The 20,554-nt window shown below is 34.8% G+C and overlaps 1 protein-coding gene across 4 annotated transcripts in view; it reads right to left on the minus strand.

Moving 5' to 3' along the window:
- The window catches only part of ADGRB3 (adhesion G protein-coupled receptor B3), a 737,861-nt gene that overhangs the window by 335,728 nt on the left and 381,579 nt on the right, over positions 1–20,554 (minus strand). For all 4 annotated transcript variants that reach the window (XM_005552615.5, XM_074037708.1, XM_015449250.4 and 1 more), the window contains 2 exons: positions 2,681–2,830; positions 1,668–1,743 (listed from right to left, as the gene is read on the minus strand). In XM_005552615.5, coding sequence (XP_005552672.1) covers positions 1,668–1,743; positions 2,681–2,830 — 226 coding nt within the window. The remainder of the gene's footprint in view (positions 1–1,667; positions 1,744–2,680; positions 2,831–20,554) is intronic.

The following is a 20,554-nucleotide window of genomic DNA, read 5'->3' on the forward strand; positions in this document are numbered from 1 at the left end:
TTATATAAATGAATTCCCTGTGGAAATAAATGTCTAACTTTGATTATCTGGGCATTTTTTTTTTTTTTTTTTTTTTTTTTTTTTTTTTTTTTTTTTTTGAGACGGAGTCTCGCTCTGTAGCCCAGGCTGGAGTGCAGTGGCCGGATCTCAGCTCACTGCAAGCTCCGCCTCCCGAGTTCACGCCATTCTCCTGCCTCAGCCTCCCGAGTAGCTGGGACTACAGGCGCTGCCACCTCGCCCGGCTATTTTTTGTATTTCTTAGTAGAGATGGGGTTTCACCGTGTTAGCCAGGATGGTCTCGATCTCCTGACCTCGTGATCCGCCCATCTCGGCCTCCCAAAGTGCTGGGATTACAGGCTTGAGCCACCGCGCCCGGCCATCTGGGCATTTTTAACTTTAGCATATCTCTCATCAACATCAAACATAAAGATAGAGGCAGTGTAACTATGAATAAATTTTATCTGCGAGTAACTGTAAATACCAATGAGTTTTAATAAAACCACTGGAAAAGTTGAGAGTAGACTTTTTTGTTTTCAAACTTGTTTTGTTAGCAAAACACAAACACAGACTGATCCAAATTGAGGAAATCTGAATTCTATTCAGAGGAGAAGGGAGGTAAATAAATTTCAACTTCCCATCGTTGTCTCTATGGTTGAAGGAGACCCTGCATGGCATCTACAGGGGCTCTGGATGACTCTCTACCTATATTAATAATGTGCTTCACATAGAAAGATTTTCTCTAAAGATTCATGACTAATCACTGCTGCTTCCTTGGGTGATATTTTTTTCATCTGCACTGAACTCTAATTGTTTTTATTTATTAGACTATTTGTTTTGTCCACAGTATAACTGCACACATCATTTATATTCCTTCCTCTCCAAAAATGTAAAGCTTTATTTATGAGGGTATAAGAAAGAAGTCCTACTGTGATCGTATTTAACTAAAACAACTTTATCTCTCTCTTCCAAAATGAGGTGATGTGGAGAAACAGGTCACTATGAGTGATAACATCACAACCCAATTAGATGTGAATGATGTTTTCTGTGAGATTTGGTATAGTAGATAAGACAGTAAAGCAAATAAGTTAGTTTTGGTAGAATTACTATTTGTAATTGTTTTTAATATCTGGGAGGAAAGAAATTAATAGCTTTCTTCCAGAAATAGTCCTCTAAATAAACAGCAGCATTTTTAAAAAGTGTAGCTGTAACTGAAAATTTATTTCAAAGCAAACTAAGATCTTGTGCAAATAAACAATACCATGTTTTCCCAGTCATCATGACACTCCTTTAATTTCATGTCATGTTGATGAACAGTACCATTAAGCACAACTAAAGGGAGAAGACAGATTAACTTTACAGTGACCCATTCTATTATACACACTTGTGATTTTTCTTTTCTTTTCTTTTCCTTTTTCAGAATCCAGGCAAGGTATTATTAGTCACAAAAGTATTTGCAGGGCTACAATCAGACACCAAAATTATCTTTCCTAGTTGTTTTGAAATGCATAATTGCTAATAGCCTGTTCATTAAATTTGTATTTTCTATTTCATTTAAGAAAAATCCCTTTGTATTACCACAGCTTGTTTGACTATTTTTATAGAATGAGCTCTAATCACATTCTGGAATAATTTACAAAATTACAACAGTTTATTACTTTGTAGCTTACCTCAAAGTGGGCAAAATTAGATCTAAGTTTTTGTATAGTACTGCTCCAAGAACAAATACAGATGATTCATCTAATTCTAGAAAGAATAAAATTTGAAGTATTAGCAAACGGCAAGAAAATACTATGTCTTATAAAACTTTAATCTGCTAATTACAAGATAATTCCAGTACTTCCTTATGCAAAGATAAAGCCTGGTAAAAAGAAATGCATTCCTAACCATGCACGTTAATGATAGCTCTTGAAGATGTGTTTTCTATAGTTTTGCATCATGAAGGAAACTTCCTTTACCAGGTTGAGATAAGAAGCTGCCTGAGTCTCCATTTAAGAGTTTAATTTCCCAAGGATATCAGAAAAGAGAACCAATTCTCTTTTGGATTTTTACCTTTTAAGGTCGAAATCTGCAAAAGTGACCACGATGTCACTTTTGAAAAGAGCCATTAATTCTAAAGGCTATTACAAATGTTCTAAAAACTTAACTTTTTCTCAAATTTGTTTTCTTTTAAACTTTATTTTAAGTTCAGGAGAACATGTGCTGGTTTGTTACACAGGTAAACTTGTGTTGTGGGGGCTTGTTGTACTGATTATTTTATCACCTAGGTATTAAATTTGTTTTTGTATGCCAAAATAATATCTTCAAACCAAGGCAAATTTTAATGAGGCAGAAATAAAAATGACATTGCATGGAAAATACAACACATTTCAATACCTAAAGGTAAAATATTAGTCCACATGCTTTATACGGGGATAAAACCATGAATATTGAAACTTGACCATGGCAAGCTCAGGTCGATAATTTGCACTTGTATAGTTTTCACACTGTAATAGACTGTTTTATTCAGTAAATTCAGACTTTTGAACCAAGAATAAGTTGTCTATATTTAGAAAATTAGTTTAACATAATGATTACAGACTATTTCTAAACTGTTTAATGTGTGAAGATTTATACCTAATTTCTAATTAAATGACTTTATCAAAAATGTCTTGTTCAAGTTCACATTATTTCAGATATTTACCTTTTGATGACACCGGAGTGAAAATGCTTTTTGGAATTACTACCCTATCTTCTGAGTTTCTTGCCCAGTCAACCATTCCCTTCCGTCCTTTCATTGGAAAGTTGATGTCTGTTAGAACAGAGGCTGCAGGAAGCTTCTGAATACTAGCCACTATTAAAAAAGAAATAATAATTTCAACTAAACTTGCTTTACATTTTAGTGTAATCAATATTGATCAAGGTAAATCTTGCAGTATATTCAAAATAAAATTTCAAGTCAAAATTATATTTATCAGAGCAACAAAATAACTATGTCTTCTTATTAGACAAAATTTTTCATTAAGGTTGCTGAATTTTACTTATCAGTCTTAGTTTTTGTTGCTTTCAGTGGGAATCATACAATCTTGGTCAATAATGGAGTGGATATTCTGAGAATATTAACAGGCACTGCTATACTGATTGTTCATGGTTGGTCTCTATTTTAATTGTCAGAAACTCATACTGTATTTTTTAAAAACATTTTGATTAACAGACTTGACTAATGGATTGAAATTTGCATTTAAATCTGAATTTTGTCTTAAGAAGAAATTTTCTGCATTTTCATCTGAACATTGTCTTTGGAACAAATTTTCATGGATTAGATAGGGTACCCTGAAGAAATGGAGAACAAAGCCATATTACTTTTGGAGATAGAACTATCAGAATCTATATAACAATGTCAGAATTGCAAAAGCAAAATAATATGTAGGAATAGTGATTAAATAGATTAATAATAATTCTTAAAACTTCTCTCTAAAATTGAAAGTAAAAATGTGTGTGTATAAATATATATATGTAAACAGAGAATTATGTCCTTAATACCAATAAATATTATAATGCATATCAGAAAATGTATGAATAAGTTTAGTAATATTTTAATATATTTTATTATATTTAGTAGTTATATACAAATGCATATTACATATACATTTATAATGTGTAAAATTATGATGATAAATACTCCAGAACTTCTAGATTATAAGCATTTTCAATTATGAAGTGTAATTTGTAAAACTTTTGGATAGGTCCACACTTGTTCTACATCATATTTTCAAGTGTCCCTTGGAGAATTTATACAGAAATATGATGCAGACAATTGTAAAAGCTATTGCAATTGAATAGCTAAAGTAAAAATTCATTACACTCCTCATAAGTGAATTTCATTTAAAGGAAGTTGTAATTTAAATAAGGAGGATGAAAATTAAGAATTTAACAATATTAGTTGTATAAATATATTACTGCACTACTAACTTAGTTTCAAATTAAATTGGTTATTATTAGTACATCACATTAGTGAAACTGTACTTTATTAAAGTTCTTTCAGGTGATTAGTCAATCCATTATCAGCATAGGATGGAATTTCATTTATCCTCTAATATGACATACTAAGCTTTAAAAAGTATTGTGTAAGTAATGTTAAAGGAAAGAGGGTACCGGGTAACATATAAATAAGTTACAGATGTCAAATGCTGTTTTGGGATACCAGTTCTAATATAGTTTCTTTAAATTTTAAAACTATATACTTTTTGCTATCCATAAATAAGCCAGTTCATCTTTCCTACAGGGTCCAAATCTCCGCTGTATATAGATAAGCAGGTCAGCAAGTTAGTAGGACATTCTTTAAGCATTATTCAATGTTTAGAATTAAGTGTATCTACTGTTACATGCCTTAACTTTAACTTTCGATATCTTGGGGTTTAGAGGAAATTTATTACACTTCTTTGCTCCAAAAACTGCTGAAAAGAAAAAAAACGCTTTCTGATTGTCATACAACTAGTTTCTATTTAAAAAGAGAATAAAAGATATATTATTGGACCCTGAGGTCTAATAATTTCTCTGTCTCCATATACATTAGATGGAAAACAAAAAAACAAACAGAAAAGCGTAACCAATGGATAATATTCTGTAAAGGAATGGAAAAGTCTATTAGGATCACTAATTTATGCAGTAAATCCCTTAAATTGCATAGCTTTCAGTGTGAGAAGTGCACAAAAATAAACACATATTTATTAATTATAGTTGGAATGTAATGGAAGTTTTTACTGTTATAAGTATATACACATTCTAAGTGGTTTGAGATGTTTGCATGGATGGTAACTAACATCCTGAAATATGTCTCTGTTTCTTAAGGTATTTTATTTCATTTCATTTTTAATTAGCAAGTCAAAATTATATATAATTATCATGTAAAGCATGTTGTTTTAAGTAAAGCATATTGTTTAAAAATACGTATACATTGTGGAATAGCTAATTTGAGCTAATAGTATAAGTACTACCTCACACACTTTTCATTTTTTTGTGAGGTGAGAACACTTAAAATCTACTCTCTTCGCAAAATAGTTCTTAAAGTAGTATGAATCGTTCAATAAATCCATTATGAAAAGGAATATACTTTCATACACTGATGAGATTCACATTATACCTGTGAAATTATCACCATACATGTTTTTACAAATACGAAATTTAAAGTTATACATATTTACCTCTAGACTAGATAGGCAGACGTCTAAAATAGCAATGTGGTTCTTTATGACCCCTTAATAATAGATAAGAAAACCTATTTCCATGTAGCAAAGGTAATTTATAGATGACTTTTACTTCTTTCTTTTTCCAGTTCCTGTACCAGACACTAGATCAATCCAACCTTCAATCCCTTTCCTTCTTCAGAGTTTAACTGTCAAAACACTCAGGTAAAATTTTGATGCAGTTAACATCTTTAGGGAAATAGGAAGCTCATATGTTAAGTGAATACAAAAAGAGGTAAGATTTAAAAATGTAATGCTTAAACTACGTGTAAGTAAATATGTGCCTCATGCTGATAAAGGGACATAAATACAAAGCATAAGTGATAATCTACATATCTTGCTTCTGTAACAATTGTTGAATTAAAACCAGTCATTGTGGGTGTTTAGAAGATGGGGCAGCTTTCCTCTAACACTAAAAAAAAAACAAAAAACAAAAAACAAAAGCCTTTCTTACAGAATATTAAAGTACTTAAAATAAATCTCAAAGGACTCAGTGTCCCTGAACAAATAGGCACATCTTGAGTGCTCCAAGAATTATCCTAAATTTACTGTATCGTGTTTTCATTACAACACTAGATTTGATTTCTTATGCAATAAAAATAGGTGACTCATCACTGATAAACCTTAGAGAAAAACCAGCTGCACTTCCATTTTGCGATTTTAATACTTTCATTTTGAATTTGGATAGGCAACATAAAATTCCTTTGAGAGCATCATGTCCTTTATTGGCCAAACTTTCAAACGATTCAGGTTCAGTATAGATTTCTGTTCATCAGAAAGCATAGGGAATTTTTGCAGATGGGTTTAAAAGCACATGAGCTGTTTTTCTTGGTAACCAGTGAGCACTCCTTTGATACACCAAAGCAGGATAATAACCTTTTCCCTGAGGGAACTAATGAAGTTTTGGCTGTATTGAGGTCCTGGAGGATGAGGATTCCGTCTTATTCATCCTTGTTGGGAGTGGTTCACATACAAATTGGAGGTAATATGATGCATCAGTTGTATTACGGACAAGAATGGAAGGCATGTGAAAGAAAAAGTCTAGGAGCAAGAATGGAAGAGTGGAGGGATGAAGGCTGTAGGGATGAACAAAATGGACAAAAGCCAAAATGTGAGAACAGTGGTCACTACAGTAGCTCACACAGACTTATGATCTGGATCCAATATCCAAATCCCTGATTTTTTAGGGTAACCATTTCTCCTAGATTTTACAGATCTGTCTGGTTTATTCCTGCTGCTTTGTATACTTATTTATAGCATCCTCTATCAGTCTCAAAAGTTTCGGTTTGAAAGATAAATTCCATGTTCATCTTATAAGTTGTATGACTGAGCAAATTGCCTAAACTCTCTGTGTCTCAAAGTCTTTTTCTGCAACATGAGAATAATATTATCCATCTACCTCACGGCACTGTTGGAGGAGCAAAAAAGTTACTATCACGAGCTAAGAATAGTTCACCTAGAACAGGGTTTGGTGCTTGAATGGTCCCATGTCACTGTTGTCTATTATTACTGGAGCAGGTTTTCCATTATCAAATCCAAGAGAACTACCCCATAGTGTGTCCATATCATTATAACATATTTGACTATGTAGCTTACATTATTTTTTGGTTGTCCTTCAGTGATCCTAGGCATGAGATTATATATTCAAAACTTATGTTGATTATATTCATATAACAAAAGGCAGGAACTACACTAAAAATAAATAGAGCTTCTCCTTTAGCACTTAAATATACCACCTGGGAGTTACATAAGGGTTCCTTTTTACTTAATCTTCTTTCCTTTTCCCTTCATCTTTTCTTTCTTTCCTTCCTTCCTTCCTTCCTTCCTTCCTTCCTTCCTTCCTTCCTTCCTTCCTTCTTTCTCTCTCTCTCTCTTTCTTTCTTCCTCTCTTTTCTTTCTTTCTTTTTCTTTTTTCTTTCTTTCTTTCATTCCTTTCTTTTTTCTTTCCTCTCTCTCCTTCCTTCCTTCCCTCTCTCCCTACCTCCCTTCTTTCTTTCTCTCCTCTCCTCTCCTCTCCTCTCCTCTCCTCTCCTCTTCTCTCCTCTCCTCTCTTCTCCTTTCCTTTTTTTCTTTTTGAATCTGCCAGAGGGAAGGGGTTGCCTTATTTGGGTACACAAGATCAGCCAGGTTTAAAAAAAAAACTTGCCTCAATAGATGAGAGAATCACTGCATCAAGAATGTCAAATTCACTATTTCCACTGCAGTCAAGACTATAAACTGCAAAGAGCACTTCAAAAGCATTGCATTTAAGCGTCAACCTAAGTGCTTAATGCAGTAACTCAAGTTCCATACACTCAGTTGATTAAAGAAAACACTCATGCAATGGCACCTCATCACCATAAACAAATGTTTCAGGGGATACAAAATAACTTTAAGGACTGTCTTAAAGACCATCCTTTTTATTGTTGCCTTATACTGATGTTTCCAATATATTTGAAGTTTGCATCATTTTTCATGTTGATTCAGAGGGAACAACTTACAAACGGAAACTTGACTCATCAATAGTAGAAAATTGCCCAGTTATCAAAATGGAATTGTTTGTGGAAAACATCACTCAATATCACTAGATGGTCACCTGTACTGTTTTGAAATTCTGTAAGAAAAATACAGGGTCAGGAGAGAATGATGCATTGCCTCAGTGTGTTAGAAAAGCATCTATTTGTTTTGTTAGTGTATCCATAGCAAGCACACAGGAACTGAACTGAGTCTACATGTAGTATCACCCACTTGGCATTAACAGTTTTTTTAAAAACATGACTTATATATTTACATAGCAATGCTAAGTACCTTGTAAAATACTAAAGGCATATGGGAGGGAAGGGAAGGATAGCTAACATTTATTGAATACTTGTATGACTCTGGTAATCTTCATTCATTTCTTACTTCATTCAACAGTATTTACCAAATGCCTCCTCTGTGTTAGGCACTGTTCCTAGCACAGCATTTGGCCAAATGCTTTACACACGATACCTTAGTGTATTAGGCTGTTCTCGTGTTACAATAAAGAACTGCCCGAGACTGGATAATTTATAAAGGAAAGAGGTTTAATTGACGATCAGTTTTGCAGGGCCACAGAAACTTCAGGAAACTTACAATCATGGCAGAAAGGGAAGCAAACATGTCCTTCTTCACATGGCAGCAGAGAGAGAAATGAGTGCCCAGTGAAGCGGGAAGCCCCTTACAAAATCATCAGATCTCATGAGAACTAATTAATTATCACAAGAACAAGATGGGGCAAATCACCACCATGCTACAATCATCTCCACCTGGTCCCTCCCACGACATGTGGGGATTATGGGAACTACAATTCAAAATGAGATTTGGGTGGGGACACGGCCAAACCATATCACTTAGTTAACATTTAAAACATCATGGCCAGGCATGGTGGCTCACATCTGTAATCCTCACACATTGGGAGGCCAAGGCAGGATCCCTTGAGCCCAGGAGTTCAAGTCCAGCCTGGGCAATATAGTGAGACCCCATATGTTTAAAATATATATATATATATATACACACACACACACACACACACATATATGTATATATGTCAGGCATAGTGTTGCACACACAGCTAGGGAGACTGAGGTGGGAGGATCCCTTGAGCCCTGGAGGTCAATGCTGCTGTGATTGCACCACTGTACTCTAGCCTGGGCTACAGAGTGAGACTCTCAAAAAAAAAAAAAAATTCCTACAAGCTATCTTTATTAGCAACATCCTTATCATTACTATCAAGATGCTCATTTTACAAATGAGGAGGCACACTGTGATTTTGCAATGTGTGGTGCAATGTGATTTTATGTGTGAAATTGACAGCAAATTTATTTTGCCTCATTGTAATATGTTCTACTATGTATAAAAGACAGACATACTGATTTCATTTGAGAAAATAAAATTCTCACTGATCAGTCAGGAGATCATAATTAGATACCAGTAAAGAGTGGTGGTTATCAAAAGGGGAAATGCATATATGCTCAGTTTAATTTGCCTACTACAATCTTTATGTTCTAACATTTCTATGAAAAATCATATTTTAGGATTTTGCAATAGTGGTCTGTAAGAAACTTTCAGTTATTTATACAGACATTTCTTCTTGTTGTCCTCTGCACCCTACTCTCCTCATCTATTATTATTTCTGTCCCAAAAGGCTGGGATAGAAATATTCAGGACGTAGAAAAAGAATAGGATTGCTGGAGAGTAACATGTAGCCATCACTTCCCTGGAAACAAAGCAGCTAGGAGGGCATCTGCAAGGACCACAGTGCCCGAGAGAGTTCTAACAGCTTGACCTCCACCATCACCATTACATAGGTTAAGATCTCTAAGTCCCAGAAGTATCCTCACACAGAGATTTAGATGGGAAACATTCTTCACCTTAGGAGTTTATAATTACTTTTTAAAGAGAATGAGCATGATTCTTTGATACTCAAAAGTAGACAAACTAAAAGGCCAGTCAAGAAAGTAACTATGTAGCCTTTTATGGGTTCATTTTTCAACTTGTTAGTTTTTAATAATGTAATATATATATAGAAACTTTAAATAATTAGCTATTTTGCATATCCCTTTTCAACACAGGAAAATAAACTTGTAAATTATTTATGACTTATCAACTTCGAATTCTTGTGTGTGTGTGTTTTTCTTTTTCTTTTTTGTCCGTTAGTCATGTCAAAGCCTGGGCATCTCTGGGCAGTGGGGCACATTTTTGCCTTTTGCTCAAGGGCTCCCTGCCAGACTTCAGCGCTCTCCATTGAGGACTCCCTCAGCTTCCTCTCAGGCCACTCCTACTTTCTCAGCATTTAATAATGTTGGTGTACAGGGTGCACCCAGAGCCATGTACACAACTCTTGTAAGTTTTCTTGGCACGCAGCCACACCCATTCACTAACATATTGTGAAAGTTGTCTGAATCAAAATGGAGTCGCCTGTGTGAAAGAAAGAAAAAGAAAGAAAGAAAGAAAGAAAGAAAGAAAGAAAGAAAGAAAGAAAGAAAGAAAGAAAGAAAGAAAGAAAGAAAGAAAGAGAGAGAGAGAGAGAAAGGAAGGAAGGAAGGAAGGAAGGAAGGAAGGAAGGAAGGAAGGAAGGAAGGAAGGAAGGAAGGAAGGAAGGAAGGAAAAGAAAAAGAAAAGAGAAAAGAAAAGAAATAAAAGAAAAGAAAAGAAAAGAAAAAAGAAAAGAAAAGGCAAAAACCTGACAATAGAGTGGGGGAAAGCGATGAAGACAGGATTCTGATGCATAAATGCCTGATAACAAGAAGAATCACAAAAGCCTACAAAACCCACAAGCTTACACTGAGACTTTACACAAAAATATGCTGCTGCAACAATAGCTACCCAGCAACTGTCTGTCCAACCTCAGACTGGCACCACTCTCATTATTGATTCCCATATACAAATACAATTATATCAAAACAATTATGTAATTGTCCTCATTTTTCCTTTAAAAACCATTATCTTCCTTTAACATTCTAAATATGCACATAGTTTACTATGGCATGCTAATTCTCATTGCAATGCCCATTCTTGAATAAATATTCTTCTTGTAGAGAGGCTCTCTCTTTTTGTTATTTAGGTTGACAATGTTGTCCCTGTCTGCTTTCATGTTACAATGGCAGAGTTGAGTAGTTGCAATGGGGACTATGTGGCCCATAAATCTTAAGATATTTACTATCTGTCCCTTTACAGAAAACGCCTGTCTATATCATCTTAGACATACAGTAACCCTCGCCTTATCCACAGAGGGTATGTTCCAAGATCTTCAGTGGATCTCCAAAACCATGGTTAGTACCAAACTCTGTATGTATATATGTGTGTGTGTGTGTGTGTGTGTGTGTGTGTGTGTGTGTGTGTGTATAAAATAAATTTCTTTTTCCTCATTCACAACCTCAAGGATAAAATAGTCATTCCTATCATAGATCTTAGCAAACTAAACATATGTTTTATCTTCTTTCCTTATTACCTTGGAAACTAACCTTTTTCCTTAAAGTAAGTACTTTGTTCTTTCTCTTTGGCATATCCAATTGCCAGCATCACTGCTCTTTGGAGCCATTATTAAGTAAAATAAGGGTTTTACACAAGTACTGCCATACCTTGACAGTCAATCTGATAAACAGGCTAGCTACTAAGTGACTAATGGGTGCATAGAATAGACAGTGTGGACATGCCAATCAAAGGCATGATTCATATTTGGGGCAGGATAGAGTGAGATGACATGAAATTTCATCATGCTACTCAATGACACACAACTTAAAACTTATAAATTGTTTATGGAATTTTTTCATTCAATATTTTCAAATTACAGTTGACAGTGGGTAACTGAAACCAGGTAAAGCAAAACTTTACATAAGAAGGAACTACCAGCTGGGCGCGGTGGCTCAAGCCTGTAATCCCAGCACTTTGGGAGGCCGAGATGGGTGGATCACGAGGTCAGAAGATCGAGACCATCCTGGCTAACATGGTGAAACCCCGTCTCTACTAAAAAAAAAAAATACAGAAAACTAGCCGGGCGAGGTGGTGGGCGCCTGTAGTCCCAGCTACTCAGGAGGCTGAGGCAGGAGAATGGCGTAAACCCGGGAGGCGGAGCTTGCAGTCAGCTGAGATCCGGCCACTGCACTCCAGCCTGGGCAACAGAGCGAGACTCCGTCTCAAAAAAAAAAAAAAAAAAGGAACTACTGAAACTCTAACAGGCTGTTTTTGAAGATGATAATTATTCTTTAAAGAGAAATAAATTTAAAACTTCTCAGTTTTGTCACTTATTTTGTTATCTATTGAATGCTTATTCTTTCTATGCTACACATAATATAATGGAGAAATTTTAGGTGATCATAGCACCTTCCTTTTAGTTTTCAAGAAGAGTATGTTTTATGGACTTTTAGAAACAGATACTTATAAATGTTCATCTTCTTTACACAAGTAACTCATGATTTCGATCCATACATGAACACAAAATAAAATGTGATAGAAGTAATTTTTGCATGATTCTCTGAAGATTAAAAACAAATCAATATGGAAGATGCATTAGGAAATAAATCCCCCCGCTTTCCTCAACCAGTAAGATTACGAACAGCATTCCTGCAGAGGAAAGAGCATTAGATGATAATCAACCAAGTACAAAACAATGAGAGCTTGTGTATATACAGCATTATTAACTCACAGTGTGTGTGTGTGTGCATGTGTGTGTGTGTATTCATCATATGTTATTTGATACTCAAGGGTGTTCAAACCTTATTAGAGAAATAAGTCAGGAATCTAAGAGGAGTTAGGCACCAATGCAGGCAAAAAACAACAACAGGAGGCAACAATGCAAGGACTTCCCAAGATAGCAAATCACTCATTCCCAGAAGAGCAGTGACATTGAAAAGTGTTATAACTTAACAAAGGAAAAGAGATCATTGTAGACAGAAGAATTCATTGTATACATTTATTATCCAACAAACCTCTATTGAGCCCCTATAGTATTCTTTGGACTATCCTAGCAATGAAGAATTTAACAAACGAACAAATACACCTGTGAAAAAAGTCCCTATCCTCATGGGACTGGCATAGTATTTGGAGAGAGACAGACAAGGAACAACTAAACAAAATGAGATAGAAGGTCAGTAATGAAAAATGAAAGATGATGTATTAGGCTTGGCAAGCTATACTAAATGGAGAAAGCTTCTCATGTAAGCTGACATTTGTGCAGACACCTAAAAGAAGTCAGGTTGGAAGCTATGAAGACCTTGAGAAAATGACACAATAGAGCAAGAACTTAGGAAAGACTCACTTTTAGAGGATAAAGAGAAACAAATAGGGAAAGATACCACCAAAATCAGTGGTGACAGAAAGAAAGAGAGAGACAGGAAGGCAGAGAGAGAGAGAGAGAGAGAGAGAGAGAGAGAGAGAGAGAGAGAGAGAGAGAGAGAGAACAACAACAGCACATTAACTTAGAAAGGGATAGTTTAATAATGAGAGTATGGTTTTATAAGGAGTCAAAGGCTTTATAAGGATTATGTAGAATAAAGAACAGCCTTTGGATTCAAAAAATGAAAACTATACACTAAAATTTGTTTTACATTTAAACCATGTTCTATAACAGGAGTTGACAAACTTCTTTCTACAACGAACTAAAACCTAAATATTTTCAGTTCTGTAGGCTATCAGGCCTCTATTGCAACTACCTAACTCTGCAATTATGATGTGAAAGCAGCCACAGACAATTCATAAATAAATGATCATGCAAGGAAATATGGTATTTAGTCATATAAACAAAGCCAATATTGAGATTCTTTAATTCAACAAACGTTTACTAATTAGAACCCTTTATTTTCCACTACCAAAGCACTTTCTTCCACAGTCTTTCCCATCTTACTAGAAGGTGCCACCGTGTACTCAGACATTCAAACCATACATTTGGGGATCATTCTTTATTTCTGATTTTTGTCGCCCCCTACATCCCACCCATCAACATGTCTTCTTGGTGTTATTTCTGGAATGTGTCTTCAATCACTGCATTTCCCTCTGTCTCCATTCCATAACCTGCCAAAAGCCACCAGAATCTCTCAACTGAATTAATTCAAGAGCTGTCTGACTGGCTTTCTTTATTTTACTCCTGCCCCTAAATTCTTTCTCTCATAAACCAGAGTTATCATTTTTAAATATAAAGCAGATTATGACTTTTTCTTACTTGAAATAATTCAATGACTGGTCAGTGCTCCTAGAAAAAAACCCAAATCCTAGCTTGAACTACAAAGCTCTGCATTGCTTGGCTCTGTACATCTCTGCAGTCACATTATGCATGGCTGTCTTGTTTGGTGATCATGACTAAGATGCGCAGATCTTTTCTACCACAGGGCTTTTCTTTCTAACTAGAACATTCTTTCCTCGTACTTATTCATGGGTCTTTGCTAAATTATTTTTCCCTTAGCTTGGTCTGTCCTAACTGCCCCATATAAAGATATCCAAGCCCCAATTTCTCTCTATTATGTAATTCTGTTTTTTTACATAGACTTACTCATTTTCTGCCTCCCACACTAGATTTTAAATTCCAAAAGGATGGGCATTTTTCTGTATATTGTTATGTGCTAACATCTTAGCATATAGTGAGTTTGGTGCAATAACTATCCACATGTTTTTAATAGATGAGGTTTACCAAGGGCTTAATTAGAAGCAGTGAGTTTAATATGATCAACTTGTGCCCTGGAGTCAACCAGGCCTAGTTTTCCATTTACTTTGTGAACTTTGGCAAGCCATTTAATTGCTGTTCACTTCGACCATCTGTAAAAATCAATAACCTTTCATTAGGATTAAGTTGGAGGCAGTTAACTCACTCCTTGTACACAGATTCAATTCATGACAACTCTTTTTTATTCTTCACTTTAACCATTCTCTGCCTTATATAAAATGCTGTGGAAGATCCAACATTAAGAAAGAAAGAGTCCTTGCATTTAAACAGACTACAATGTAGTGAAAGACATACTTCACACAGTATCTTAAGTACGGGAAGAATAGGTATAAGACATTTTCTTCTTAACTCCAGACCTAATACTAAACTGTCTACTTGGACTTTTTCATTGAATTTCTTCAGGCATCTCAAATGTGATGTATCCAAAGCTCAACTCTGGATTTCCACCCACTATTCATCAAAATATGCATTCCCTATGTAATCTTTCTCATTTCTGTAAACAGCACCTCCATCGACCCTGTACTCAAGCCAGAAATCCATAAGTTACCCTTGACACATCTATGTCCTCACTTCTTGAATCAAATTCATCATTGTACTTACTGTTTCACTTCTAAAACACAGCTTAAAATTGTCTTCTCATGCCCATCTTGACTGTCACACAGTAGTCCATCAGACCCTATGTAAATTAAAACAACTCACTATGTTCCCTGCTTCCATTGTTGTGCCTTTCCCATTTATTCTCCACACTGCAGCCAGCATAGGTTTTAAGTATAAATTGAATCATGTTGTTCCCAGGTTTCCGGTTATATTTGTATAAGATACGAAATCCTTTTCAGGGTCTCCCCAGCCTGGTCTCTAACTTCTTCCTCTATGTTAGCTCATGACCTTTTCCATTAAAAATTATTCTTCAGTCATACTTTCAGTCTTTCATTTCAACCAGCTCCTCTCTTGGCTAATTATTATATTGGGTCCTGGCTTGTTTATGGATCTGTAGATACTTACTTAATCTTATAAAAAAACAAAAACAAAACAGAACAAAAAACATAGGTCCTATACCTTTTTTCGAAATAGGGAGAACTGAAGTATGTGTGCCTAATCAAATAAATTTTTTGAAGAGAGAAAAGGGGTAATAACAGCAATAGAAGACACCATTTACTAAGCAGTTAAATGCTCGTACCAGCATATTCCCTCATTTGATCCCACAACACACTCTGAACCAAGCACAATTAATTATATTTTATAGACTAATTTTGGATCATAAAGAAGCAAAAACATATCTTAGTGGTATTATAGTAGAGATTCATGAGTTTATAGTTGGAATTATGAACAAACTAAAGAATGATGATTAATAAAATTAATACATCAACTCTATATTTGAAAACATCATGTCTCTCCCATATGAAGCAATAGACTATTAAGGACACTAAAATTCAGAAAATAATTTTGGTCTTTGGATTATTAAACAAACAGTCCCCAAACAAACAATATCTTACTCTCCAACCCCACAAACACACACTCTATGATCAAACTGAGTATTCTATTTCACTTTATATAGCTATGATCTTTTTAACTATATAAAATTTACCAGTGAACACTAACTGAGTTCCACAAACACTGAGTGTTCATTAGTAAATTCTATATAGCTAAAAAGAGCATATCAACCAATTATAAATTTGTTTCACCTATGTAGTCTAAATTATATTACAAAATAATATATTTGCTTCTTGGTTAAGAAATTATTTAAAAATAAATATTCCATATTTCTAAAATTCTGTGATTTTAAAGATATTTTAGATTTTCAGAACACATTTTAAATATAATAGATGTTATTTTGGGGCAATAAGGTAAGTATTTGGAGTTAGGGAAAATTAAAAGATAATCAGGGAATTAATTTGGAAAAAGCAAAAGGTGATTATATAAAAAGTAGAGAGGAAGGTCAGACTCTGTAATAAAAAGTACAGATTCTTCAAAAGGAGGAAGGTTCATATTTCAAAGAGGAAAACTATAGCTAAATGGAGATTGAAGATGCTTACTAAACATTTTATAGTAATAAAGAAAAGGCTTTAGTATCCTAGTCTCAATATGTATTCCTACTTCATTTGAGAACCCTGTTAATAAATTCAATGAATCAGGTTTTGTCTGAATTCAGAATATACATTTGGGAATATAACCTATCATCCATTATAAATCACTCCCTTATGAACAGTTTGCTTCTACTTTGTAGTCATCAGCTATGCCTTCAATACAATACCGTCCAGTATAGACAAGTATATACCCTTTAAATCTTGCTATTGTAGGATTCTCAATTCACTTTAACTTTCATTAAAAGGTATCTTCATTCTTTAATGTAACTTTGAAAAAAACCACCTAGTTTTTCCTTAAGCCTGCAGTATGAATTTTAATGATATCCAAAACAACTGCATATCTGGTTCAAACACTGATAAGTATTTTAGAAGATACACACACAAACACACATTCCTACCTGCTCTCTCGTGTACATATGCCATAGATCCAAACAAAATACCAAATTAAAAATATATGCTAAACTAGTCATATAAGAAATTATTTATATTTCTAAAGTTAAAGCTGTTCATATGGAAAATTTAATTGCAATGCAAAAGAACAAAAATATGTTTGACTATTCAAAAGACTTCTGTTAAGGATAAAAATGAACTAATTCATTTATAAATTTCAGAGAATGTAGCAATACTACAGAATTATTTGATGCATTTATAGCGATAATCAGCAAAATTTTGCAGACCACAGTTGATGGAGTATATGTTAAGGAAAGAATATAAAATTAAAGCAGAAACTATTTATTTGTATGAATCATTCAAGAGAGCTAGTATCTGACTAATGACAAATAACTGCATAGAAGAATCGCTTTTTAAGATAGTAAAATGCCAAATGCCATTGAAATCTTCATGGGCCCTAACTGCCATTACAGCAGAGAAGGCAACCGTAAAACAGCCAGACAGCACATATGGTTTTCTAGATTGGTCATAATATCGGCCTAGAAGTCTGGGATCTGGGTCTTCCTTGTAAAGTACACAATAAGTATAATATTTGGATTATTTTTTAAATGTAGAATACTAAATTTAAGTAAAAACTTTAGAAGCTCCCTAGAGGAGTGGACTGTGGCTGTAAGGGACTGAGCAGCTTAACCAAAGTCACATAACAAATCAGTAGCACAGCCCATAGTTGGTCTTGTGTTTGTACGTGCTAAATATATGTTACCTTTACTCTTGACAACTATACAGGGGAGATAACTTCCAGAAGGCTAGTTAGTCACGGTATAGTCAAGGTTTGCAGCCAGATGTCTAACTCCAAAGCTAGCATGTTTTAAAAGACACAAAATGGCATCCTTACTTGCACTGACATAAAAGCACCAGTCTTCAATCTGAGCCAGAATTTTTAGTTTTCAATTCACATGAGTATTTATTTATTTGGAATTCAGTGAAGGAAGCAAAGGAGAAAAGGAATAATTTAGTCCAGATTTCTTGGTATAATAAACAAATTAAGACCTTTGAAAAGGTGAACTGAAATAGAAAAAAAAATGAAAAATTGTTAAAAGGGAGTCAATACCTCTTTTCTCTTCACTGGTTATTGTTAAATAGGCAGACCACTATTTCCATAGAGATGAGCAATTATTACCATAGAAACAGTTAAACTGTTATTGTTTTTTATATTCACACAACTCACAGTAGCATCCTTTTAGTTCATTTGAAGAGCAAAGTTGAAAAGAAGGCATATACATAACTTTACTAATTTCAAATCATTGCAATATAAAACCAATAAAAATCAGAAGTAATATTTTATAAAATTCAAAATTTGTTTTCAATTGACTTTAGATTTCACTTTCCCATTTATGTTATTGGTGTGAATCTACCAGATTTTGAACGAGGTTATCTCAAAAATAACAATGAAGTCAACCAGGGAAGACCTATAATTCCAAGATCTTTCATTTATGAGGTCTCCAGGGAAACAGAAAGCCACTTGCTGCTTAGTTTCCCATATGGTCTTCTTGCTCAATCCTATCTTTAAAAACATTTTCCTAATTAAAGTCCTCTGAAGATCTCTTGAACTAAGGCAAAGCACCATCCCCTTGATGCAACACTTCTCTTTATACCTTCCCTATGGCACACAGGTCGTCAAAAACTTTTTTGTAGAAACTCATGCTCTTCATAGAAAATAAAGAAAACTTCCAGAACAGTGGCTCACATTCTTAATCCTAACACTTTTGGAGGCCAAGGTGGGAGGATCTCTTTAGCCCAAGAGTTAAAGACTAACTTGGGCAACATGGCAACCCAGTCTCTACCAAAAATACAAAAATTAGCCTGGTGTGATGGTGCATGACTATAGTCCCAGCTACTCAAAAAGCTGAGGCAGGAGGATCACTTGAGCCCAGGAGGTGGAGGTTGTAGTGAATTTAAGTCATGCCAGTGCACTCCAGCCTGAGTGGCAAATTAATAACCTGTCTCAAAATGAAAAAAAAAAGTAAAGAAAGGAAAGAGAGGAAAGAAAGAGAGACAGAGACAGACAGAAAGAGGGAGAGGAAGAAAGAAAGAAGAAAAAGAAAGAAAGAAAGAAAAAGAAAGAAAGACAAGAAAGACAGACAAGAAAGAAAGAAAGAAAAAGAAAGAAAGAAAGAAAGAAAGAAAGAAAGAAAGAAAGAAAGAAAGACAGACAGACAGACAGACAGAAAGAAAGAAAGAAAGAAAGAAAGAAAGAAAGAAAGAAAGAAAGAAAGAGAAAATCAAACCCAAAATATTTGTGGTCAGGTCTACATGTTAACATGTAAGAAACTCTAGAATTCTTGAGTGAAAGAGACAGAGAGAGAAAAGAGAGAAGAGAAGAGAAGAGAAGAGAAGAGAAGAGAAGGGAAGAGAAGAGAAGAGAAGGGAAGAGAAGAGAAGAGAAGGAAGAGAAGAGAAGAGAAAAGAAGAGAGGAGAGGAGAGGAGAAAGAAAAGAAAAGAAAATTCAAACGCAAAATGTTTGTGGCTAGGTCTATATGTTAACATGTAAGAAACTCTAGAAGTCTCGAGAGAGAGAGAAGAGAAGAGAAGAGAGAGAAAAAAAGAAAGACAAGAAAAGAAGAAAAAGGAAAGAAAAGAAAAAGAAAATTCAAACCCAAAATGTTTGTGGCTATGTCTACATGTTTTGTTTTGTTTTATTTTGTTTTGTTTTATTATACTTTAAGTTCTGGGATACATGTGTAGAATATGCAGGTTTGTTACATAGTTATACACGTGCCATGGTGGTTTGCTGCACCCATCAACCTGTCATCTACATTAGGTATTTTTCCTAATGCTATCCCTCCCCAACCCCTGACTCCCCAGACAGGCCCTGGTGTGTGATGTTCCCCTCCCTGTGTCCATGTGTTCTCATTGTTCAACTGCTACTTATGAGTGAGAACATGTAGTGTTTGGTTTTCTGTTCTTGTTTTAGTTTGCTGAGAATGATGGTTTACAGCTTCATCCATGTCCCTGCAAAATACATGAACTGACACTTTTTATGGCTGCATAGTATTCCATGGTATATATGTGCCACCTTTTCTTTGTCCAGCCTATCATTAATGGGCATTTGGGTTGGTTCCAAGTCTTTGCTATTGGGAATAGTGCCGCAATAAACATATGTGTGCATGTGTCTTTATAGTAGAATGATTTATAATCCTTTGAGTATATATCCAGTAATGGGATTGCTGGGTCAAATGGTATTTCTAGTTCTAGATTCTTGAGGAATCACCACACTGTCTTCCACAATGGTTGAACTAATTTACACTCCCACCAACAGTGTAAAGCATTCCTATTTCTCCACGTCCTCTCCAGCATCTGTTGTTTCCTGACTTTTTAGTGATCACCATTCTAACTGGCATGACATAGTATCTCACTGTGGTTTTGATTTGCATTTCTCTAATGACCAGTGATGATGAGCTTTTTTTTTTTACATATGTTTTGTTGGCTTCATAAAGGTCTTCTTTTGAGAAGTGTCTGTTCATATCCTCCACCCACTTTTTGATGGAGTTGTGTGTTTCTTTCTTGTAAATTTGTTTAAGTTCTACATGTTAACATGGAAGAAACTCAAGAATTCTTGGCCTGTATCCTTATTGGAAATCTTAATTTTTGAAGTCATGTTTTCTATTTGAGGACAGCTTTCACAATTCATGTCTGGTATAGC

This window comes from Macaca fascicularis, chromosome 4 (genome assembly GCF_037993035.2).
Source record: "Macaca fascicularis isolate 582-1 chromosome 4, T2T-MFA8v1.1".
NCBI classification, from domain to species: Eukaryota; Metazoa; Chordata; class Mammalia; order Primates; family Cercopithecidae; genus Macaca; species Macaca fascicularis.